A 27,491-nucleotide genomic window follows, 5' to 3' on the forward strand; every position below is an offset into this window, starting at 1 on the left:
ATGATTGAATTTAATTGAATACAGTTTTCATTTTTCATAGTTTTTAATAATATGTAGGAGTAATATTAGCTTATTTGATCAGTAAACCTGTGTAATTTTAGGAAAAACAAACCCAAGTGGAATAAAATATATGCTTCTGTTATACTTAATACTGATAAAGATATAGCTGTTTTATTAAGCCAAAATTAAGCTAGTATTGTTTACCAAAGATTTACTCTTATTAATGTGAACTTGGATTCTTAAAATGTTTCTTAGTTTTAGCAAGAAGAATTTTATTTAAGTTTAGTACATTTAAAGCATTAGAAGTTCAAACAACAAGGTCCTACTGTTTAGCACAGGGAATTATTAATATAGTCAATAAACTGTGATTAAACCATAATGGAAAAGAATATGAAAAAGAATATATGTGTATAACTGAGTCACTTTGCTGTACAGCAGAAATTAACACAACACTGTAAATCAACTATACTTCAATAAAATTTTTAAAAATAAAGTATTAGAAGTTTGATTTCCTATTCTGGGAATTTTAGCAATACTGAATTTATGTAAGAGCTTGTTTATCTCTGTAAGTCAATCAGAACAGAACTTCTTTAATTTAAGAGACTTTATACTATCATTTTTTAGAATCCTCTGGAGAAAGAAATTTCACACAGAGTAAGAGGTAAAGGCCTTTCTGAGTTTGACACATAGTCACAGAGAGAGCTTATAGCTTCATATCTATAACTTTGGCACAGATCAAGTAAACACAGAAACATAAAATCTCACTGGTCCAAATGTCAAAGAGGTACTCTCCTTCCCAGTGGGTATGTAATTTTTAATTGATTTGAGCTAAAAAAATACAGAAATTTTTTTTTTTTTTTTTTTTTTTGTGGTATGCGGGCCTCTCACTGCTGTGGCCTCTCCCGTTGCAGAGCACAGGCTCCGGACACGCAGGCTCAGTGGCCATGGCTCACGGGCCCAGCTGCTCTGCGGCATGTGGGATCTTCCTGGACCGGGGCATGAACCTGTGTCCTCTGCATCGGCAGGCGGACTCTCAACCACTGTGCCACCAGGGAAGCCCGATAAATAAATTTTTAATAAGAGTCTAACAAACCAGTTTCTCTATCCTTTCACCTGGTTGAGTAGATCTCTATCATCCATTTACAGAGATCATGAGATTGTCAAACTATAAAACCAGACTCCTTACCATTGCTCTTACTAATGGGAAAATGACTTATCAGTAGTAAGTAAACCAATGACAAAAAAATAGAACATAAAGTTAGTGGAGAGGGGAAAAAAGCTAGAGAAACAGAGAACCAGCAAATTTTAAGTTCTATTGCTGAGTGGGATTCACCTCTGGGAGCCAGGAAAAGACATGCCTGGGCTTAAGCTATTAACGAGGTGCACTTCACTGGCAACTCCATTTAACTAGCTCTGTCAGATGAATCCATCTCAGTGGGCAACCTTCAAACTGGTAAAAAAATAAATTTTTATATAAGGGAAAATCATGATTTTCATACAAATATACAAATGAAATACTAAATACTTATCAATATCCACAGGGAAATCTCTTGTATTATACTGGACAAAATTCATTTATTGTAGGTTTTCTACAATTTACAGAGTTTGTAAAATAGCTCAAAGACGATGAAAAGCACAGGCCCCCATAGAATCAGATAACCCAGAAGGGTCATTAGGGCACCTAACAATCTTTCTTGTCTGTTTCAAAGTCTTTCACTGAGAACAATCCAGGCAGAAGCCCTTTCCAGCCCTTGTCCTCTTCGCCATCTTGGGCACAACGTCAGCAAGCCCCTAATCTTTCAACCTTCCAACTAGAACTTTCTAGGTTCATGGAGCAAGGATGGGGGAAAGGATTTGTCTTCACCTATGTTTGCATCACTAGCTGGATGAGGCCTTTCCTTGCTGCCTCACTTTCCTCCAGGCTTCTTGTGATCACCATTAATCCAATCATTGCACAGTGTGGAGGTAGAGTTTTAAGACATCAGGCAAAGGGCTATCTGTTGGTATAGTTACCCAGAGTGACTTATTAAGCTCCAGTTCCCTGAGCCTGATCACCAGAATTCTCCCAGAGGGCCACAAGCTCAGACCAAAGGCCCCTGCTGCCTTGACAGAAGCCAAGCTTTGTCCCCTGTCCACAACAGTCACAGTGTTGGCTAGGTAGAAATCATCATTTGTCAGGTGATAAAGTAAAGACTGAATTCTATTTAAGAGGCAATTTAGGAGTACCAACTTATAATATATGGAAGGCTTGTTTTATGAAAGTAAAATAATTGACGTTGAGAATCACAATTGGAAAAATGTAAGAAAATCAACATTTATTGCGCTTCTGCATTTGATACGTTGCCTCTTTTAATGGTATATTGCGTGTGTGTCTGTCCACAGTTTTGCTGGACCTCAGTGTGCTTTTTTACTAAACTCCATTTCCAAAAGGAATCGTCTGGGTTTTATAAGTTGTTTTATTAACCACATAAAATTTTAAAGTTTTCTTAAGGTCAGTTGGTTACCATAGGCTAGTTCTTGGCACTCTTTTTAGGTAAGACTTCTGTTTTTTCATCTGTAAATTTAGTAGAAGGTTATGGCTCAAAGAAAAAAAATTCAAAGTGCTACTGTGATATTAATCAGAACAAAGTCCTTTTTACTTTGACTTTTGGCACTGTACAATATGCTTTATTAAACATCAGGATTTAGATTGATCTTTAGAACACCTTTACAGAAAGGAAATCACAGCCTTGAAGCTGATAATAGAACAGTTGCAAAAAGCACGAAACAACTGCTCTATTTAGCTATGCATTTTGTTAACACTTTTCATATTAGTAACCTTACTTCTGATAAAGCTTTTTCATTAGTATTCTCAGCAGAAGCAACTGATATATCTTTTCTTGACCTCACCATGCTTAGAACAAAAACTTAAAAGAGGATAAATCTTCTTGAAACCATGTTTTTCCAGATCATCTGCTTGTCAGACATAGCAGAATATGGTTTTGAAACAGTGGAAACATAACTGCTCTCTTAGGTCTGCTTGTCTTCCACCAGCATTTGTCTTACTCAAATTGTGTCACTTGTTCAAGAGTAGAAACTACTCTTCAGAACTAACTCAGGTTAGCTCATTGCTGTTCTAGGAAGCAGAATGCCAGTGAAATATAATGAATGTACTCCTTTAAAGCTCCTTCATTTTCTTCTCATTTGTTGCATAATAAGTTATATCAGATTATGCATTTGCTTCTGAATTTTAGTTATCCTTTTAGATAGTGTCTTTTCATCCACTGTTTCCTTTGAAAGGCCCCTGAAAAATATCCCAGTTTCTCACCAGTAAGATTTCATTTTCAACATAGGAATACCATGCAAAGTGACAACTGTGACTTTTGTTCAGCTCTAATACTTAACTTCTTTTGTCAGGAAGTGAACTGATGCTGGCTTCTCTTTGTCTTATTCCAAGTTGGGGCATGAGATTTTCCCTGCATTAGAAGGTTGTTGAGACCTGAAGCCTGGGAAGGTAAGATGCCAGCATGAATACTGTCCATTTAGAACTGTGGGTTAATTGAGTGTCTGGTGATTTAAGAGCATAAGTCTTTCCATTTGTTCCTGGATTTATGGTCTTGATGTTCTTTAAGTTTTACCAAAACGTGAAAAATGTCTACAATTGGAAGGCCCATTTATAATTTATCATTTATAAATTCTAAATATAGTTTTATATTTACTGAAATTATTACTTAAAAGAAGAACTGACATATACCAGTTTTTATGTATAAATAAATCTTTGTATATACAAATATATGCGTATTTTTTACACCAAGGAGCATAACAAAATAGAATACAAAAAATATATATGTATTTTCTGCTTGTAGTTTTACTTTTCCTCCCTGATCATTTTAAAAAACATATATACCTCATCTTTCAAGAGCAGTTTTGGATTTCCTCCCTGATCTTTTTTTTTTTTTTTCCTTGAGGAAAGCAAAATAGGGTGAGAATTGAGATAATTATTTTTCTCACATGGAGGAAGACAGCATTTAAGAAAAATTTTTTAATCACAAAATTTTCCCCAAGTACTCTGGTGAACCTGGCACCCGGCAGCATTCTATGGGTGTCTCTCCCAAAAAGTCTTAATTGGAAAAGAATAGCCAATGCATGGATTCAGTAATGAAGGTCGTGTTTTAAACTACTGTTGCTCATCATTTGTTTACATGCTTCCTTCATTCACTGTGTTTTAGCTAGTTTCAGTAAGTAAAATATTTCACATTTTCACAGTGATTTACTTAAGCAAAAAAATTATAACTCTTCACAATAAAATTATAACAATACCGTACATAATGACAAATATGAATTATTCTCTATGCAGGATGTTTTATCCATTTATATACAGATATAGTCTGTAGTCCATTTCAGCACATGAATTATCTTGTTCATAGTCAATCTTGGAAGAACCTAATAGATTTTGCTTTTTTGCTAGACTTAAATTATACTTACACACTTGAAGTATACTAGTTATTGGTTTTAAATGGTGCTAATATCATATAAATATTAAAACTTTTGCAAGACTGAATATTAGCTAAGTATCTCTAGATACTATTAAGAATCTAATAAATGCTTAGTGAAGTTATATTTATGGCACTAGCTAATAAAAGAGTCAGTCTTCCCTGAATTCTTGGCTTATAAAAATCTAGTAGGAGTTTCATAGGATGTTGTCATGTTTGTGTATTGTTATCTGGCCCTGGAATGCTAAAGGGATTTAAGCCCATGTGGTTAGTTCGTGTTTCTTGAACAATCTAATCATTTTATTTTATTTTGGTTTTGTTACCATTTTTCATGGGTTTCAGATTGAACTTTGATTACTACAGAGTAGGAATCAAACTTGGAAGTCAATTTTGGCATATGCCAATATTATACTTTTTCTTTCCAGGATAGATTAGCCCAAGTGAAGTGGCATTGATGTTGAATCACTATTTGGTTAGTGGACTCTTATAAAGTTGTTTATTGTTTCTGAAAAATATTTAATAATAATAACACATTTATTGATCTCCATGCTCTTAACTTTTTCTGGCTATAATTTTTCTTGAGCATTTTATTCCCTGTAGTCCTACATTAGATGTAAACATGGTCTTTGTAAAGTAACTACTTTAATTTCAGTTTCGCTTGCATAGTGTGTTTCAATGTTCAAAGCACTTTTAGACATTATTTGATTATGACAATAGCCCTATGAAATAGCAAAAGCAGGTGTTATTTTGATGTTTACAGTGTCTTAGAGAGTTTCAGTGGCTTACCCAAGGTCACACAGCCAACAATCATAGGAGTGGGATCAAGAAATCAGTTTTTGCTAACTCATAGGCCAATACTTTTTCTTGAAGCTAAATGGCACTGTTTGTTTACATGATTAAAAACTTGGTTCTTCCAACATACCTGGAATGCTGTAGAATCTAATGAGTTTATTTCATGTCCGGTGTACTAAACATAGCTTCTAGGTTTAAGCACAAGACTGTTGGTGGTATTCAGCCAGAAAACCAACACATATGACTTGGATTCTGAGTTTTGGAATTTCTCACCTAGTTGAGCATTTGTACCTGTTCCAGCATTCATCTTACAGTTCCAGGAGAATGTGTGTGATCCTAGTGCTTGGTATTCACCTCATTAGGTGGCACAACTGTTTGCTACTTGGCAGTCTGTGCAGAAATGATGTCCAGAAATAATTTAGTGAGAAAGTTACATAAAGACTGAAGGCTACTTAGTTCTGCATGAAATGGTGGTACAAATGCCTCACCTTTCTGTTTAACTTCAACTAGTACTACCATTTAGTTATCTGTCTAAATCTTCTTAATTCACCCTTATTTATCCTTAAACGAGCTGACTTTGCCTAAAGTTTGATATTTGTGTCATAACTGGGTCATAACATTTTCGTAAATGAGCTAGAGCTTTAAAAGTGGAATCCTTGTACATACTCATTGGTAGGCTGTGTTTTCTTTTTTATATGATAAATATCTGAAATTTTAAAATTAATTTTTAGGTTAGCCATTTCTACTTCTTAGATAACAACATAATATTTAAATTTCTTTGCTTTTCTCTAAATCCTGATTTGACTAGTTAAATAATAACAAGATGTGTTTATTCTTCACTTTGCTTTATTTAAAGATACCACCAGCTTTTGACTTTCCCACAAGAGATGTGTTTGCTTGGCCCTGCTGTAAGACAACAGAACAACACACTGTAGTGTTGATTGTTTTCCTTTATATGCCTTTTTTGTTTGTTTGCTTACAATGTGATCTGACCACTCAGCTTATATTTATACCATTCTCTTGACTCCTTCCAGCTCAGAGTAAACACATAGGGTTAGTTACATCAGCTAGTTTGTCATCTTCTTCCTTGAAGTTCAGTCTTACCTAAACTTGAACAGCCTTGAGTAATGAGTTTATAGCATTTTAAAAATGAAATCTTCCTTATAAAGAAGAATTATACTGTTTCAATTCAGAATTTATTTCTTTAGGGTTCTAGCTATATTCAGATGGAAACTGAACCCCATTTTAATATCATTTCAAAACCTGAGAGTTATTTTAAAACGATGACAGTAACTTTTTCAGTGGCTAAATCTTTTCTTTAAAAACCTTTGGAAGTCATAAATAATTACTATTTATTGAATTCTGGTTTTGAAAAATTTAGAACTTCTTCTTTTTTTTTTTAACTGCGTGGAATGCCCCTTTCCTTCTTTGGTTATCTTGTGATGACATATGTATTTATTTTTTTGGTAGTCTCTATACTAACTTTGTAGGCCTGTGTGTGTCTGTGTGTGTGTGTGTGTGTCTGTGTGTTATTTATTCCCCTTTTAGGAAGTGGGATGTGGGGCTAGAGGAGAAAGAAACCAATTATTTTCATTTAATCCTTTTTCTCCTCATACTTATTTAACTGACTTGATCTTTGGAAAAAATAAGTATTTTTTATTTAGACGTTAGGTAATTGTGTTTTGTAAAGTATTTTACTTGCATTTCAGTTTGCCACTCATATTCTGTCCTTCCTTTTCCTTTCTGTGTTTCCTCAACTCCATCTTTACAGTAATTTGAGAGAATCAAAACTGCTTCTTTGCTCAAACTGACACCCCTCCCCACTCAGTGGAGGCTGTAACCAATAACACCACTGCCTCACCATGGGTAGGGCTTGAGGTTCATAAAACATCTTTAATATGCTCATTTAAGTAAAATCGATCCCTTGTGCTATAACTTGATATTCTTTTCTCTTATTTATTTGTATACTGCTTTATTAGCCTATCACATTAGTTGCCAAGCTTTGTTAGTAATCAGTTCAGCATGTAACTTTCTAGGACTGCATCCTTGTTAGACTAGGGTGGGAAAAAAGATAACATTTGTAAATACTTTCTAAACTGGAAAGAGGTGAGGAGGAGAATTAATTTAGTAGAATAGATATTTCTATTTGTGGTAATACTAGCTTAAAGAATGTATATACACACACATTTTTTTTTACGCCAAATTATTGCTAAGTGTAGTTTACTCCAGTGGTCCCCAACCTTTTTGGCACCAGGGACCAGTTTCGTGGAAGACAGTTTTACCACAGAGCCGGTGGGGAAGGGGATGGTTCAGGTGGTAATGTGAGCGATGGGGAGCAGCAAATGAAGCTTCGCTTGTTGGCCCGCCGCTCACCTCCTGCTGTGCTGCCCAGTTCCTAACAGGCCGCAGACCGGTACCGGTCCGTGGCCCGGAGGTTGGGGACCCCTGGTTTACTCCGTAACTTCATGGGTTGCTTTATAAACAAACATTAGTATATATTAAAATACTATTCTTTATTTTAACTGCAACTATGAAATAATGAAATTGATCTGGTGCCAAAATAATCTCTGAACATATTAACAGGGAAAAAGGAACTTATTGATATTACCAAAGATTATGGTTCTCTCTATGGTCACATAATTTTAAAGAGCTGAAAGTTATTGGCTTTAAAATATTTGGCTGGCAAATGAAAATATCACAAAATCTCTAGAAAAGGAAAGTAATAAGAAGTAGAACTACTGGATACTAAAGCATATTATAAAGCAACAATATTGAAGCAATATGGTAGAAGCCCAAGATTAGATGTATAGATCATTGAAGAATAAAGAAATGCTGTTACTTATACAAATTTGATGTACATTAAAGGAGGCACTGTTAAACAGTAGGAAAGGGAATGATTATTTAATAAATGGGGTTGGAATAACTAGTTAGCAATGTCAAGGAAAAATATACTTAGAACCACATCTATACCAGAAATAACAAAATAAATTTCAGATAAACTTAAGTGTGGATAATTATCTATTGAAAATCTAAAAGATAAAAGGACTGAATATTCTATAATTTCTCTGGAATTTCTAAACAATTTGAAAACTGGAAAAGGAAGATAGCATAGATTAGACTGCACATGCTGATTTGTTTTATTATAACTGTAGCTCTGTGAGCATTATAGGAAAGCATGCCTATTCTATGTTCACAATCTGAAAATTAGTCTTACTTTTTTTCATACCAGCTGGAAACCTTATGCTTTCTATACTAGTTAATGGAACAGAGAATGCAATTCTTTATCTAAAATTTTATTCTGTAGATGCATTGAAAATTATACAGGAGCTCGTTGTGAAGAGGTTTTTCTCCCAAGCTCCAGCATCCAAACTAAAAGTGACCTGTTTGCAGCTTTCGTGGCATTGGCTGTTCTTCTAGGAACTCTTATCATTGGAGCCCTCTACTTCCTTTGCAGGTAACCAAAATAAAAACATGCTTTTGAAGAGAAAAAGTAATGCATAAAGTAGTTATCCTACTAAATAATCAGTATGCCCTTTAGCCCTAGATTATTTTTCCAGATTGTTTTTCTGTTTAGAGTTATTTCTCTAATAGAATTACTGTTATTAAATTTATTTATTTATGTTATTAAATTAATAAGTCATTTTTGAAAGGATCTTAAGCAGTCTCTGTTTATTCTTTGTTACTGTCATCATCATTTTTTACCTTGACTTTTCTAAACTAGTAAGGTACATCCACATTCACTAAAGTCATCATGCTAAAAACACCTAAATATTTGGACTAGGTCTATTTAAAATAGCTTTTGTGAAAGAAAAGAAACAATTTATGCAACACGCTGTAAATATAAATTTAAGACATATAGTTAATATCTAGGATCAGCTCTTTATTTAGTGCCTACTGTGTGCTAGACACTGTGCTGATAAGCATAAAGAATATAATAGTGAAGAAAATAGACATGTTCCCTAACTTCATAGAGATTTAAATCAATTTGGAGAAACAGATGAATAGGCAGGCAATTAATTGTGAAGACTAGTAACTCATAAGACAAAAGGAAAATTTATTCACATGAAACAACGCTATGCACTGAAGATTACTTTCATTCATTAGTTTTGGTCTTCAGCTTTTTCTGAATTTTTGTGAAAATAAGTGAATATAGAATTTATTAAATTTAGGAGTTATCTGGTATCATAACTCTCATTATTAATTAATATTTATTAAATGCACACTGTATGCTATCATAGATATTTGTGCAAATGGAAAATGGAGCTGAGGGAAGTCATAAAAGAGATACAGTGGGCTTGAGAAATTTATATTCTAAGAAAAGTAACATGTAAAATTATATTTCATGAAATCCTCATTTCTGAATTACTTTACACCATGGAGTAAATAAAAATTGGAGATTGTGCTTTTAAAATATGTGGTATTGGTATTACATATTTTATGCTAAAATATATTATTTAGGCAATCTAATATGTTTCATCTCTCATAATTTTAGCATCTTACTACAGATATAAAAATTTAAATACAAGCTCATTGTGTCAGATTATATTTCCCAAAGATAGCCACAACAATATCTCGCATTCCCACATGCTCTTCTGCAGTGTGACCTTGCCACTCTTACATCAAGAGGAAGAGTTTATTTCTCTAAATCTTTGAATCTGGGCAGGCATTCACACTGCTTTGACCACAGAATATTGTGGAAATGGTGCTGTTCTAGTTAAGGGCATAGACTTTAAATGGCCTGGCAGCTTCCATCTCCTGTCACTCATACTTCTGCTGCTCTTTCACATAATCAGCTACCATGTTGTGAGAACAAAGAACCAGCCTCAGCTGATCTCCCAGCCGACAGCCATTTGAATAAGCCACATCAGACATCCAGCTCAGTTGAACCTTTAGTTGATCCAGATTTAGCTGCCAGTTGACTGCAACCACAGAGATCCCAAGCAAAAAGTGTCCAGCTGTCAACCCACAGAAAACCATGAGAGATAAATTGTTTTAATCCACTAAATTCGGGTTGATTTGTTATACTGTTATAGATAACCAGAACACCCATGTTTGGAATTAGGTGTACTCTTGACTTTAAATCATGTTTGGAAAAAAATGAATAATGATTTATTATTTTATTCTATCTCTCTAAATATTTTGTTGGTCTAATATGCTAAGGAGAAGACCAACTGACTAATTCCCTCATTAATCACTCTAGTGCCAGGTTGGAAATATAGCATTTCATGTGTTATTGATTGGATAATAAATACTTTTGTAATATCAATCAGGATAGGCTAGGTGATTATCAACTCTAGCAGTTTAGTGGCTTAAAAAAATAAGACTATTTCCCATTCATAGTGTATAATTACTATCATTTGGCAGACCGGCTTTTATAATCATAGTCACTTAAAATCTCAAACTGATGGAGCAGCCACCATCCTGAATGCTGTGGGTTGCTCTGCCAGACGGTTTCATATTTGAATTGAAATGATCTGTCTGGCCATGATTCATTGGCCAGAATGAGCTGCATGGTCCTACTTAATTACAAGGGATACCAGGAAATGCAATTCTACCATATGCCTATAAGGTAGAGAGCTAGAAATACATGTCCTACATAATGACCAAAGGATTTATTAGGATATCTAATATTCATTCCACTGGGAATTGTTAAGACAGATTTTTTTTTTATTATTCCATAGAGCTTTAACATTGCTGTAATAGTCTAAAAATGAAACTCCTGTGCAAACCCACTGAGTTTGTGCCATGGTATGTTGTACCCCACAGGTGCTTAATGACACAAAGTTTCAGAGGAGACCTTCTAGAACACAGTAACTCTGCAGGCTTGAGCCAGAATTTAGCAATATTGCTAGTATGAGCAGGCTAAACAATACCTTTTTGGTAGAAAGTATAGATAAAAGAAAAATGAAAGTACAGTTGACCCTTGAACAACACAGGTTTGAACTGCATGGGTTCACATATATGCAGATTTTTTTCAATAAATACTACAGTACTACATAATCCATGATTGGTTGAATCCCTGTATGTGCAATCATGGATATGGAGGGCCAACTGTAAAGGGTATACGTGGATTTTCAACTGTGTGGTGGTCAGCAACCCTAACTGCTCTGCTGTATTGTTCAAGGGTCAACTGTATATAAGAACAAGAAAGGACAAAAGGAACCTCCAATCACAAATATTATCTGTTTTGCATCCTGATGCAGTCTGAATGTCTAGGGAAAAAAAGCTAGGAATGTTGAAGAATCCAGGCTGGCGGTGCCCCAGGTGGTTGACAGAAACAAATGCAAATTAATTCTTGAAGAACCCACTTTCATCCTTTACCTTAAAAAGTATCTCACAGTATAAAAAGATTACCAAACATATAAGAAAAGAAGCACCATGAGTTAGAACCCACAGAAACAACTGATAGTAAAATCAGATATTCAAAATCTTTATTTTTTGGAAGACTCAGGTACATAATATAAAATATATATGTTTAATATATACCAAGAAATAAATGAGAGGCTTGTAAATAAAATTTGGCAAAGACCAAAACAGAACTGTAATGCATAAAATATAATAATTGTAATTTTTTAAAAGCCAATACATGTCTTAGTTCAATAAAATTTTTTAACCAAGAATATGTTTTTAATAGCAAATTAGACACAATAAAAGATTTAATGAAGTGAAAGATATAGATAAGAAATTACCCAGAAGGTAATTCTGAGAGGAAAAGAAATGGAAAATGTTATAGAGAGGTCAAGAGAAGTCAAGAAAGAGGGAGACCAGAGAGAAAGTACCTAGAAATGTATGATAGAAGAAGAGAGAAAGGGGCAAAGGCAGTATTTGAAAAGGTAATGGCTGAGACCTTTGCAGAACTGATGAAAGTCAACCACAGATTCTAGAAGTCCAACAAATTTCAAGCAGGATAAATAAAAATAAGTTTACATATGGCCACATCCCAGTAAAACTGTAGAATGCTCAAAGAGGAAATTGCAAAAATGTTACAAAAGAATGACAGATTATCTTAAAAAATGCAACAATTTTACTGAAAGCTGGCTGCTCAGTAGGAAAGAAGCAAAACCAGAAGACAGAGCAAGCAATTATATTTTCAGTATCCATTGAAAATAACCATCAACCCCAAATTTCTGTATCACTGAAAACATCTTTCAGGAATGAGGGTAAAATGAAGATACTTTATTTATTTTTAAAATCTTATTTATTTTTGGCCACATTGGGTCTTTGTTGCTGCCCATGGGCTTTCTCTAGTTGTGGTGAGTGGGGGCTACTCTTTGTTGTGGTGCACGGGCTTCTCACTGAGGTGGCTTCTCTCATTGCTGAGCATGGGCTCTAGACGCACAGGCTTCAGTAGTTGCAGCACGGGGACCCTAGAGCATGTGGGCTTCAGCAGTTGTGGCGCATGGGCTCAGTAGTTGCAGCACGCAGGCTCTAGGGCACACGGGCTTCAGTAGTTGTGACTCGTGGGCTCTAGAGCACAGGCTCAGTAGTTGTGGTGCATGGGCTTAGTTGCTCCACGGCATGTGGGGTCTTCCCGGACCAGGGATTGAACCCACGTCCCCTGCATTGGAAGGCAGATTCTCAACCACTGGACCACCAGGGAAGTCCCAAAGATATTTTTAGATAAGCAAAACTTCTAAGAGTTTGTCCTCTCATATTTTCAAGCAGAAGGAAATTGATCCTGTATGGTATACTGAGATGCAAGAAAGAAGAAAGATCAGAGAAAGTCATTATGTGAATGAATCAAAACAAATATTGTATAAATTTTAACAATAGTACTGTACTATGCCTTTGAAAAGAGGAATTAAAACACATGATAGCAGGACTTCTTTGGTGGCACAGTGATTAAGAATCCGCCTGCCAATGCAGGGGACACTAGATCAAGCCCTGGTCTGGGAAGATCTCATGTGCCGTGGAGCTACTAATCCCACGTGCCACAACTACTGAGCCTGCTCTCTGTAGCCCACTAGCCACAACTACTGAGCTTGCGTGCCACAACTACTGAAGCCCGTGCTCTGTAGAGCCCATGCTCTGCAACAAGAGAAGCCGCCACAGTGAGAAAGAAGCCCACGCACCACAACAAAGAGTAGCCCCCACTCGCTGCAACTAGAGAAAGCCCACATACAGCAACGAAGACCCAATGCAGCCAAAAATAAATTTAAAAATAAATAAATTTATTTTAAAAAAGAAACACATGATGGCAATAGCAAATAAGTTGAAAGGATTGTAATTAACATATACTAAAGATTTTTAAATGGGAGCAGGATAATATATAGGTTAATGTGAGACCTTGATATATTAGGAATGAACTTGTCTAGGGTGACAATTGAAGAAAAAAATCAAAACACATAATTTACAAATTAGAGGAAGGACAAAAAGGAATAAAAAAATAATCAATTGATTAAACATAAAGAAAAATAGAGGAAAAAAGGATAAAGTATGATATAACATGGTAGGTTTAAATCTAAATATATCAGTAATTATTTTAAATATAATTGTACTAAAGATTCCAGGTAAAAACAAAGATAGTCATAATACACCTATATTTTAAAATCTAGATGTTAAATCCTTCCAGATAAGGATACAGAAAGACTAGGAGTAAAAAGGTCATATAACTATCACACAAAATAAATGTTATGGTAAAAGATTTAGTTCAGGGGCTTCCCTGGTGGCACAGTGGTTGAGAATCTGCCTGCTAATGCAGGGGACATGGGTTCGAGCCCTGGTCTGGGAAGATACCACATGCCACGGAGCAACTAGCCCTGTGAGCCACAACTACTGAGCCTGCGCGTCTGGAGCCTGTGCTCCGCAACAAGAGAGGCCACGATAGTGAGAGGCCCGCGCACCGCAATGAAGAGTGGCTCCCTCTTGCCACAACTAGAGAAAGCCCTTGCGCAGAAACGAAGACCCAACACAGCCAAAAATAAATAAATAAATAAATAAAAATTTAAATATATATATATTTTTAAAAAGAGTTCACTAGGAGGATTTAACAATTTAAAAATGTATGTGCTCTTTTAAGCAAAATCTTAAAGTATAAATCAAAATTTGAAATACAAAGGAGAAATAAACAAAACTACCATCACAGTTAAATTTTAATGTATGAGTCTCAGAAATTTTAAGAAAGGAGATAAAAATCAGTAAGACTTTATTAGATTTTAACAATGTAATTAACACATTTGATCTAGACTTATTCTAGAACACAGTACAAAATTCTTTACAAACTCATACAGAATATTTATGAATATTATTCTGTGCTGGGCAGTAAAACAGTTTTCAACACATTTCAAAGGTTTGATGTTATACCACATGCTCAGTCTTTAGTGTGATTAAGAGGAAAGTCAGGGACAAGAATAACTATCAAAGGCCTTCATATTTGGAAATTAAGAAATACATGTCTATATAATTCATGGATCAAAGAGCCCACAATGGAAATTGGAAAATATTTTGACTGGAACTATAATGAAAATACTATATAACAAATCTAAGAGATGCAAATAAACCAGCAGAGGAAAACTTACAGCCCTGAATGCTTATATGAGAAAAGAAGAAGGCCTGGAAATAAATAAGCTAAGCATTCATCTCACTAAGTTAGAAAAAGAATAGCAAAATAAATGCCAGGAAACTAGAAGGATGTAAAACTAAAGAGTAGGAGTTAAAGAAAAAAATGTACAATAGGTATAATAGAGAGGAACAACAAAGACAAAATTTGGTTCTATGAAGAGATTAATAATATTGACAAATCTCTTTCAAAGAAGTGGGGGGAAGGCACAAATGAATAATATTAGGAATGAATAAAGATATAATAACTCAGGTGCCACAGACGTTAAAAAGATCAAATAACCTACATATATCCTCCCATATACTTTAAATCATCTCTGAACACCTAATACAATGTAAATGGTAGGTAAATATATAAATAAATTTACTATGTAAATAGTTGTCAGCATTATGCAAATTCAAGTTTTGCTTTTTGGAACTTTCTGTATTCTTTTTTTTTTTTTTTTTTTTTTTTTTTGTGGTACGCGGGCCTCTCACTGCTGTGGCCTCGCCCGTTGCGGAGCGCAGGCTCCGGACGCGCAGGCGCAGCGGCCACGGCTCATGGGCCCAGCCGCTCCGCGGAACGTAGGATCTTCCCGGACCGGGGCACGAACCCATGTCCCCTGCATCGGCAGGCGGACTCTCAACCCCTGCGCCACCAGGGAAGCCCTTCTGTATTCTTATTTTTCTTTTCTTTTTCAAATATTTTCCATTTGAGATTGTTTGAATCCGTGGATGCAGAACCCTCTGATACAGCAGGTTGACTGTATAACAGAAATGGTATACAGTGCAGTGGACTTTCCAATTCACATGGAAGAAAGTAAAGTTGTATCTTTGCCTCAAAGCATACCTCAAAATCAGTACAGGTAGATTAAAGACCTAAATGTGAAATGCAAAATGAAAACTATCAGAAGAACATTTAAAGAATGTCTTTGTGCCCTTGGAGGTAGGGATAGATTTCTGTAACAAGATTCAAGAAGTACAAATCGTGAAACAAATGGCAGATAAATTTGACTAAACTTCTAATTATCAAAAGACACTATTGAAAAAACAGCCTAGCTACAAAGTGGGAGAAGATGTTTGCAACATGTGAAAATAGATGCATATATGTCTTGACTATATCATGAACTCCTACAAATCAAGAAAATAGTAAACCTGTAGACAAATGGGAAAAATTTAAAAACTTATAAAAGATGAAGAAAATTCCATAAAACATGAAAAGATGCTCAATCTTCTTAGGAAACTGCAAATTCAGCCTGCAATTATCTTGCCCATAAGATTGGCAAAACCTTTTTTAAAAACCCAAACAATATAAAATATGAGATTTTAGAGTTTGAAACAGTTTTGAACACTTTTGATTCAGTTTGAAAATGTCTTGTAAAGTTAAAAAACTATATGTGCTGCAACCAAGCAGTTTCACTTCTGAAATTGCTTTAAGCTGAGGGCCTTTTGAAATTTAATAAGTAATTAATGCTGTATTTGAATGAGGTCCAAAATGATAACCCACTAATGCTGAACTCCAGGCTAGAATCAATTGTGTTTCATGAGGAAGAATCAGTATATTTTTACAAAACACTTTAATTTTGCTATGGTAAAAGTGGTTTTGAATTCATTATTATTAATGTAAGGTAATATTTTAGGCACTGACTTATTGAAAAAAACTGAAAGCAAGTGTACATTCCAAAATCTTATTTAATATTAAAAGTAGTTTTTTAAAACTCTGTCATGACACCTGAATACAATTAGAACCTATATTAATTGACTCGATGACCAAAAAGATTGATGAACTGCAACCTTAAAATAGTGCAAATGAGTTTTTCAATAGTTGACTAAAGCCACCCCATGTCACATAAGGATCCCAACTAATAATTAAAGCTAGCCACTTGAAGAAGAGCACAAAAACATTACACTAAAATACAACAGTTCTGCTGTCTTAAAGAAGGAAGACTAAGTGGCATCATCAGCATCTGAGGTCCCCACAGATGACCTACCTGCCCTGGTGGATTTGTTAAATAAGGGGGCATGGTTTTAGGGAAGCTCTGGCAGTTTCAGAGAGTTGTGGAAAAGAAAATGTACCTCCACATATTCAACTTTAAACTTTCTTTCCAGTTTTCCACTTACCCATTTTCCATTTGTGTGTTTCTTTCCTCTTTACTGTCAGGAAGGGTCACCTTCAGAGGGCCAGTTCGATCCAGTATGATATCAGCCTGGTAGAGACAAGCAGTACCAGTGTCCACCACAGTGAGTAAATTCAAAATGAAGTGCTTATTTTAAAGCCCTAGATTAGATGGTGGTTGTTACATGGGGTTTGGATCTATCCAAAAAATGGTTGAACCAAAAATTTTTTCTGTGGGTTTTTCATGTGAAGATGAATTTCTTACTAGCTATATGACACAAGTCACCTTTTTTCCCCAAAGAAAATCTTGTTATCTCAAAATGTGAAATTACGATGTTAGCTATAATGTGTTACACAGATTACTGTAAGGGACTGATCTCTCCAGAAGTAATTTGAAGTGGGCTGGTACACAGGGAGGAGGAGGAGGAGGATTTTTACCTACAAGTATAGGCAAATCTTTGGGAAGCTTGTAGGTCAATTCATGTTTTAAAAGTATCGTGAGACTTCTGCTTCTGACCAAGATGGAGTAACAGAGCCTGGATTTACCTACTACTTGAAAAATTTAAAAATGGACATTATACATTAAGCAGTGGTTTTCAAGACATTGGACAACAGGAAACAAAGGATCGTGATCCTCGAGAGATAGGAAACAGTTGAGATGAGCCAAAGATTGCCTCAGATTATTGCCTTGAAGGAGTTTCCAGGCTGTGGCACAGGGATTTGGGGGGATGGCCCAGGCTGAGCTTGGTAGATTCCCTGAATTGAGAAGATGAAGCTGAGAGTCTAGAAACGTCAATATGCCTATAGTTCACTGAATGGAGTACTGGAAAAGAGAACTGCAAAGAGAGAGAATTTCAGAGATCTTCAGTTCAAGTATTCAGCTGAGTAATAATCAGCACATATATAGTAGGAAAATACTTGAGGTTAGGGTAAGAATTACCTGAAAGGATTAGAGGTACCCAGTACTCACACAAGGCTAGGAAAAGTGCCTGTTCCTAATAATAAGACTAAACATCCTAATTATTAATTGGGTAATAGGTAGAGTACACAGAAGAGTGTTTCCCCAGTAGTGGGGAATAATTAGCCCTAGATTGAGCACTGCTCCAGTCCTGCCTAACAAACCTTAAAAGCAAGAACTGAAAGAATCAACTTGTTTCCAAATAACTGCATCCGAGATCAAAGCTCAATAATACAAAAAAAAAATCCAGTACCCAACAGGTAAAATTCACATATCTAATAACATCCAATCAAAAATTAAAAACCTGTTAGTTTAACATATGAAAATCAGTCAATGTGATACACCACGTTAATAGAATGAAAGATAAAAACCACATCATCACAGTAGATGCAGAAAAAGCATTTGACGAAGTTTGACATCCATTTATGATAAAAACTCTCAACAAAATAGGTATAAAAAGATACTTCCTCCACACAATAAAGGCCATTTATGAAAATCCCACAGCTAACATCATTATCAATGGGAAAAAACTGTAAGCTTTTTCTCTAAGATTCAGTATAAGGCAAGGATGCCCACTCTCACAAGTTCTATTCAACATAGTACTGGAAGTACTAGCAAGAGCAATCAGACAAAGAAAAGAAGAGAAAGGAAAAAACATCCCAATATGAAAGGAAGAAGTTAAATTATCTCTGTTTGCAGATGACATGCTCATATATGTAGAAAACCCTAAACACTCATTAATAAACTGTTAGAATAAATGAATTCAGTAAAGTTGCAGGATACAAAAATCAGCATATAAAAATCAGTTGCATTTCTCTACACAAACAGTGATCTATACAAAAAGGAAATCAAGAAAACAATCCTATCTTCAATAGCGTCAAAATGAATAACATACTTAGGAATTAATTTAACCAAGGAGGTGAAAGATCTGTACAATGAAAACCATACAATTCCAATAGCATTTTTCACAGAAATAGAAAAATCAATATTAAAATTTGTATGAAACCACAAAAGACTCTGAATAGCCAAAGCAATCTTGCAAAAGAGGAGAGTTGGAGGCAACATACTTCCTGGTTCCAAATTATATTACAAAGCTACAGTAATCAAGGCAGTATGGTACTGGCATAAAAAGAAACACATAGATAATGGAACAGAATTGAGGAAACCAGAAATGAATCCCATCATGTACAGTCAATGAATTTTTGACAAGGGTGCCAAGAATACACAAAGGATATTCTTCTCAATAAATGGTGTTGGGAGAATTGGATATACACATAGAAAAGAATGAAATTGGACCACTATAGTGCATCATACACAAATATCAACTCAGAATGAATTAAATACTTACGTGCAGGATCTGAACCATAAAACTCCTAGAAGGAAATATAGGAAAAAAGCTCCTTGGCATTTGCAATGATTTTTTTGGATATGACACCAAAAGCTCAGGCAACAAAAGCAAAAATAAACAAGAGGGACTACATCAAACTAAAAATCTTCACACAGCAAAAGAAATAATCAACAAAATGAGAATGCAGCCTAAGGAATGGGAGAAAATATTTGCAAACATGTATCAGAAATGGGCTTAAAACCCAAAATAAATAAGGAACTCATACAACTCAATACCAAAAAAACCAACCAACCCAATTTTAAAATGGCCTCTCCAGAATGCTAAGCTCATTCTTTCTTTGAGTTCTCAGAGAAATGTATGTGGAATGCCTTTTTACTTCTACAATTCTAAATAAATGAAATATTAAAATAACTGTTTATAAAGCAGTCAAATGGGATTTTAAGTGTAGGATTTCTTATGAGTTAATCGCAAATTTTATTTTTTTAAACGTTAAATTCAAGTAAGAGTCCTCTCTCTTCTTACTGAGTGTCATAGGACCAATTACATCTTAATACATAAGCCCATGAAGTAGACAGAAAATTTCCCAGAGTTTCCAGAAATTAGTTTTTTCCTTTGTGTATGTGACCAAAAAGGAGGAGAGGAGCAAAGGACCTGAATGGACATTTTTCCAAAGAAGATATACAAATAGCTAATAAGTATATGAAAGGTATTCACTATCATTAATCATCAGGGAAATGCAAATCAAAACCACAATGAAATATTACCTCATGGCTATTATCAAAAAGATAAAAGATAAGTGTTGGCAAGGATGTTGGGAAAAAAAGGAAACTTTGTACACTGTTGGTGGGAATGTAAATTGGTTAAGCCATTATAGAAAATGTTATGGAGGTTCCTCAAAAAATTAAAAATAGGACTACCATATAATCCAGCAATCCCTCTTCTGGGTATATACCCAAAGGAAATGAAATCAGTACCTCAAAGAGATAGCTGTGCTCCCATGTTTATTGCAGCATTATTTACAATAGCCAAGATATGAAAACAACCTGTGTCCATCAATGGATGAATGGATAAAGAAATGGTGGTATATACAACGAAATATTACTCAGCCTTTAAAAAGGAGATCCTGGGCTTCCCTGGTGGCGCAGTGGTTGAGAATCCGCCTGCCGATGCAGGAGACACGGGTTTGTGCCCGGGTCCGGGAAGATCCCACATGCCGCGGAGCGGCTGGGCCCGTGAGCCATGGCCGCTGAGCCTGTGCATCCGGAGCCTGTGCTCCGCAACGGGAGAGGCCACAACAGTGAGAGGCCCGCGTACCACAAAAACCAAAAAAAATAAAAAATAAAAAAAAAAATAAAAAGGAGATCCTGCCATTTGCAAAAACATGAATGGACCTGCAGGACAGTGTGCTAAGTGAAGTAAGCCAGACAAATAAAGAAAAATACTGCATGACCTCATTTATATGGTTTTTTTTAATCTTTTTTTTTTTTTGGCCACACCACGTGGCATGCAGCATCTTAGTTCCCCGACCAGGGATTGAACCTGTGCCCCCTGCAGTGAAAGTGCAGAGTCCTAACCACTGGACCGCCAGGGAAGTCCCACATTTATACGTTTTACCTACAAAAAGTTACGCAGAAGCAGAGAGTAGAAGAAGGGTGGTTATAGGGGTAAGGAAGTGGGAGAAGTGGGGAGACGCTGGTCAAAAGGTTGCAAAGTTGTGGTTATGTAGGGATGAATAAATGAAGAAATCTAAAGTACAACATGATGACTAGTTAATAATACTATATTGTATACTAGGAATTTGTTAACATGTATATTTGTTACATGTATATGTAAAAAAGTAAAATTGAGTAGTGGAAATCACCCAAGCTGAACAGAAAAAAAGAAGAAAAGATTTTTAAATCAGGATAGTTTGAGACCTTTGGGACAACATCAAGAGTACTAACATCCACATTATAGAGGTCTCAGAAATTGAGAAGAGAGAAAGGAGCAGAGAATTTATTTGAAGAAATAATAGTTGAAAACTTCCCTAACCTAGGAAAGGAAACACATCCAGGTCCAGGAAGCACAGAGAGTCCCAAACAAGACGAACCCAAAGAGGTCCACACCAAGACAACTAGTGATGTACAAAGGAACTCATAACACTGTCAGCTGACTTCTCAGCAGAAACTTTGCAGGTCAGAAGGGAACAGCACAGTATGTTCAGTGTGAGGAAAGGAAAAAGCCTACAACCAAGAATACTCTACCCAGGAAGGAGAGATAAAGAGTTTTTCAGACAAGCCAAAGCTGAGAGTTCAGCACCAGTAAACTGGCTTTACAAGAAATGTTAAAGGGACTTATATAAGCAGAAAAGAAGAAACCACAGCTAGAAATATAAAAATTACAAAAGGAAGAATCTATAAAAACAGACTCATAGATAACAAAGAAGAAATTGGTGGTTGCCAGAAAGGAGGGGTGGTGGACAAAATAGGTGAAGGGGATTAAGAGGTACAAACCTCCAGTTATATAATAAATAAGTCATGGGGAGGTAACATACAGCATGAAGAATATGATCAATAATATTATAATAACTTTGTATGGGACAGATGATTACTAGACTTATTTCATAATGTATGCAGATGTCAAATCATTATGTAGGACACCTGAAACTAACATAATATTGTACATCAACTATATTTCAATTCAAAAAAAAAGAAAAAAGAAAAGAAATAAATAGTATAGCTACTGTGGAAAACAGTTTAGCAGTTTCTTAAAGAGTTAAACATAAATTTATCTTAATATCCAGCAATCCCATCCTAGATAACAACCCACAATAAATGAAAACATATGTCTACACAAAGACTTGAATGTCCATAGTGGCAATATTCATACTAAACCCAAAGTGGAAATAATCTAAATATTCATCAACTAGGTATGGTATGTCCATAAAATGGAATACTATTCAGCCATTAAAAGAGACAGAGTATTGATACACACTGTAACATGGATAAATCTCCATTATGCTAAGTGATACCAGCCACAAAAGACCACAAATTGCATGCTTGCATTTATATTAAGGTTAATGCTATAACATGGATGAACCTTGAAGATACTATGCAAGTGTTTACCTAGGGTTGAGTTTGGAATGGGAAGTGACTGCAAAAAAATTAAACATAGAATCACTATATGACCCAGCAATTCCATTTCAGGGTATATACATAAGAGAATCGAAGCCAGAAGCTCAAATAGTTATTTGTATACCACTGTTCATAGAAGCATTATTCACAATAGCCAAAAGATGGAAACCACCCAAATGTCCATCGAGGAATGAAATGACTGGACAGCTGCATGTAAATCAATGAAGTTAGAACACACCCTCATACCGCACACAAAAATAAACTCTAAATGGCTTAAAGACTTAAACATAGGATGTGACATCATAAAACTCCTAGAAGAGAACATAGGCAAAACATTCTCTGACATAAATTGTACCAAGGTTTTCTTAGGTCAGCAATAGAAATAAAAGCAAAAATAAACAAATGGGACCTAATCAAACATAAGCTTTTGCACAGCAAAGGAAACCATAAACAGAACAAAGAGACAACCCACGGAAGGGGAGAAATATTTGCAAATGATGCAACCAACAAGGGCTTAATCTCCAAAATATACAAACAGCTCATACAACTCAACAAAAAACCAAACAGCCCAATCAAAAAATAGGCAGAAGAACTAAACAGACATTTCTCCAAAGAAGACATACAGATGGCCAACAGGTACATGAAAAGATGCTCAACGTCTCTAATTATTAAAGAAATGCAAATCAAAACTGCAATGAGGTATCACCTTATACTGGTCAGACTGGCCATCATTAAAAAGTCTACAAATAACAAATGGTGGAGAGGGTGTGGAGAAAAGCAAACCCTCCTACACTGTTGGTGGGAATGTAAACTGGTGCAGCCACTATGGAAAACCGAGGTTCCTCAAAAAGCTAAAAACAGAGTTGCTGTATAATCCAGCAATCCTACTCCTGGGCATATATTCAGACAAAACTATAATTCGAAAAGATACATGCAACCCCTATGTTCACAGCAGCACTATTCACAGTAGCCAAGACATGGAAACAACCTAAATATCCACTGACAGATGAATGGGTAAAGAAGATGTGGTACATATATACAATGGAATACTACTCAGCCATGAAAAAATAATGAAATAATGCTGTTTGCAGCAACCTGGATGGATCTAGAGATTATCATACTAAGCAAAGTAAGTAAAAAAACAAATACCATGTGATATCACTTATATGAGGAATCTAAAGTATAACACAAATAAACTTATCTATGAAACAGAAACAGACTCAGAGACATAGAGAACAGACTTGTGGTTACCAGGGGGTGGGGGTGGGGGAGTGATGGAGTGGGAGTTTGGGGTCAGGAGATGCAACCTGTTATATACAGGATAGATAACAACGAGGTCCTACTGTATAGCATAGGAAACTATATTCAATATCCTGTGATGAACCATAATGGAAAAGAATATTTTTTAAAAGATTGTATATATATGTATAATGGAATCACTTTGCTGTACAGCAGAAATTAACACAATGTTGTAAATCAACTATACTTAAATAAAACATTTTTTTTAAAAGTAATGATTGATAAACCCAAAGTGGTACATAAATACAATGGAATATTATTTAGCCTTAAAAAGGAATCAAATTCTGATTCATGCTACAACATGGATGAACTTTTAAGACAGTATGCTAAGTGAAATAAGCCAAACACAAAAGATAAGTATTACATGATTTCACTTATTTGAAGTATCTAGAGTAATCAAATTCATAGAGACAGAAAGTAAAATGGTTGTTACCAGGGGCTAAGAGTAGGAGAATGGGGAGTTATTTAATGACTACCGAGTTTCAGTGTGGGATTATGAAAAAGTTTAGGAGATGCATGGCGGTGATGATTGTACAACAGTGTGGAACTGAACTGTACAGTTAAAAATGGTCAAAATGGTAAATCTTATTATGTATATTTCACAATAAAAAGCCAGAAAGAGATGCTGTTATTAAATGATACTGTCAGATTATTCATTTTATTATGCTCAAAATTAACTTTTGAGTTATCAAGAGATTGAGATGTGTTCCTCTACTTTGTAATTGAGTGAAATCATGTATTTTAATGGTTTGGTGAGTTTGTTGATTTTTGCTAAATTTGTAATGATATTGTCTGGAACTACATTCACTTGTAAACTGCCTGATGGTAAAGTAACCAGTGAAGAAATTTTCAGAGAACTGAAAATTTATTATTGAGCATGGTTTTAACTGGAAAGATTAACACAAATAAGGCAAAGTCTGACGTAGGAATGGTTGACTGCCAGTAATGCTTGGATGCACAAGGATCCGTGTTTGTAATTCACCAATAACATCTCTCTTCAAAAGGTTTGCCTCTTAATTTTTTTTTTCAGAACGTTCAATGGCATGGTAAAAACTCAATTATTTTTTAGAAAATGTACACACATAAAAAACAAGTTGACCTCTTCCTGTTTATAAAGACATGTTTGTAATAAAATAGAAGCTACCTTGGAGGCTTTCCACACAGAGGTACTCTGGTTTCATTGAGAAAAGAGTTTTGGAACTCAAGTATTAAATTGCTGCTTTCTTTTTTAATGGAGGCAAAAAAGATGTCACAACAAAGGGTAAAAATCTAGATAAGGTATTGGGCATAGATAACAAAATTAGCTGACTGACCACTTATTTTTTCAAGGTTAAACAGTCTATCAGTAACTGCAAGGCCATTACTTTAAGAAAAGCAAAAAGAAATGCCTTTTACTGCATGTGACAAGATCTGTGTCATGAAAATAAAGTTGATCATGGGGACTGGGAATTGCTTAATGCTATTAGCTCATATTTGTTATGAAAATCACAGCATGATGGTACATTCTATTTTAAATTTTATTAATGACCTGCTTTCACCAGGAAACTCCTCTTGCCACCACACCATAAAGCTTTATTCATTTTATCACTCCCTTCTGATAGGTTTGTTCATGTCACCATGTGCCTCTGGAATATAAACCTCCCTAGGCAATCTTTTCAATTCGTTCATTAAGTAAACCTACAGCCTAAAGTCCTAGCCATACATTTAGATTGTGATTATGTATCCCTATTGCAATAATGCCCTAGTTCTGAAAGTACAGCTCTTCAAATAAAAAGAAAGCATTGTAATATGTAATCATGAACATCAGGTGTCTGTAGGTGCCAGGCACTGTGGTTGATATTTCATATCAGAGAAGAACTCTTTTAAGTCCTAACACCCATTGTGAGGCAGGTGGTATTATTCTCACTCTACAAAAGAGAAAACTGAGGCTTAGAGAGGTTAAGGTCAAGATCACACATTAGAAGGTGGTAGAACAAGGATTTAAACCCCAAGTCCAAGTTTTTTGTACTGCAGTTATGCTTCCACAGATATGGGTTACAGACTTAGGGCTCATCGGCTATGGAGGGAATTGTCCCTACATTAAATAGTCCTATCTAGCCACAGGGTTGTTTTGTTTTGGTTTGGTTTTTAGACCTGATTTTTGTTTTGTTTTTGCTACTTTCTTGTTTTCTTGCCATCAGTTATTAATTTTTATTGCCGTTAGAATGACTCACTCTAGCAATCTTTTCCCCTTACTCTCTTTATCATTTGTAATATCTTTTAAAAAATTCACCAGGCTTGTTAGAACTTTAGGTAACAGAAGACAGGCAGTGAGGAAAGGCAGGGACACTTTCTTCTGTGAGATCTGAATGGAGGTGCTGACACAACTCTTCTGTGTTCTGAGGAGCATTGTGCAGCTTATTTGGATGTTCTAGGCTAGTTCACCTCAATTCTTCATATCACAAACAGAAGGGGTGGATGTATATGTGTGAATAAAATAAAGATGTGTTGGAAGGTGTGCATATAAAGAAAAATTGAGATGGAGAAAACATCTTAATTCTTATTTTCTGTAGGTCATGGAGAACACTGAAGAAATATCACAGTGAACCCAAATCACTGCTTTTTTTTGTTACAAAGGCAGAAAATTAAACAGCAAAAGGTAAAAGAAATTAAACATTAATCCTTTGTTCTCTAAATAAAAGACTGAAAGTTATTATACCCTGAAACACAGTCTGTCCTATTGCAAGGTATGTGTTTCTGTCACATGTATCATTTGCAGTCGGTAAATAGAGTAATATCAATCCTATGTGAAAGTTGCATTGGTCAAACATGATTTTTCCCAGTAAGCTAATGTGTTGAAGCATCCAGAGGCAAAGTTTCTCACAGCTAACGATAAACTTTTAGCAATATATGAAGACTCTAAGAGAAAAGATGAAAATCCTAATTAAGGGCAAGGAGTGGCTTTAGTGGCTTCCACTGTTGTTAAGCTGACTGGGGAAGCTGCAAGTACAGGTAAGGCATGAAGACATTTCACCCGGTGATTAGAAAAAAAGCATTGATTGATGAAGGTGAAACCACACAACTTGTCTCAGGACTTAATGACTCACAGGTTCTTTATGTCTTGGTGCAGAAGGAATTCGGTGAGGGACAAAGTTGGAGGTAAGAAGTGGATTTATTAGTATAGGATGCTTGTGAAGGATACAAGTTGGCAGGCAAGAGAGCTCTGCCCCAAGAACTAAGTGGGCTACGTTTTTATAATCAAAGAAAAAGTGGCAAGTGGGAGAAGACCACCTTCTTCCACATTCTTTGAGTGGACATCACACTTACATCACTAGCTCCTCCTTTGGGTGGGGCAGAGGAGTTTTTGACCCTATTTGGTCAAACGGGGACTGTCATGGTGCTATTCAAATCAGCAGAAGGGTGGTAACATAAGACTAAAAATATGTTAAATCATCTCAGGTTTCAGTATGAAGGTCTTCTACTTTGGAACACCACCTTTCCCCTGTATTCCTGTCCTTGGTACTTGCTCAGGTGCATGTCCTAAGGATCAGCAGGCTGCAGGCCTTGTTTTTTCACTTAATGGCCTGGGGCATATCTTGTACTTTTATTGCATGGTTTCATTGTTAAGCAGACCTGTTTTGTTTCACAGTGTTGATTGCTTTCTTGAGTGTTCATTAGCTTACAATGGTCTCCCAAAATTCCCTTTGTGTCTATAATCCCCTAGTGGGACTTCTAAAACTACCTGTGTAACTATCCTGCTCTATCCCTATCACTGGCAGCTACCTTTAGATCGTATTTTTAATATTGATGAAAATCGTTTCTCTATGAGAAGCAATTGATTTCAAGGATCTATATCTGAAAGAAACACAAGCCCAAA

General features: G+C 35.5%; 1 protein-coding gene across 6 annotated transcripts in view; it reads left to right on the forward strand.

Annotated features, from left to right (window-relative positions):
- The window catches only part of NRG4 (neuregulin 4), a 137,108-nt gene that overhangs the window by 99,892 nt on the left and 9,725 nt on the right, over positions 1-27,491 (forward strand). For all 6 annotated transcript variants that reach the window (XM_067029423.1, XM_067029418.1, XM_067029419.1 and 3 more), the window contains exons 6-8: positions 8,569-8,718; positions 16,963-17,042; positions 26,188-26,273. In XM_067029423.1, the coding sequence (XP_066885524.1) occupies positions 8,569-8,718; positions 16,963-17,042; positions 26,188-26,204 (247 nt within the window). In that variant the 3' untranslated portion in view covers positions 26,205-26,273. The remainder of the gene's footprint in view (positions 1-8,568; positions 8,719-16,962; positions 17,043-26,187; positions 26,274-27,491) is intronic.

This window comes from Kogia breviceps, chromosome 3 (genome assembly GCF_026419965.1).
Source record: "Kogia breviceps isolate mKogBre1 chromosome 3, mKogBre1 haplotype 1, whole genome shotgun sequence".
Lineage (NCBI taxonomy): Eukaryota > Metazoa > Chordata > Mammalia > Artiodactyla > Physeteridae > Kogia > Kogia breviceps.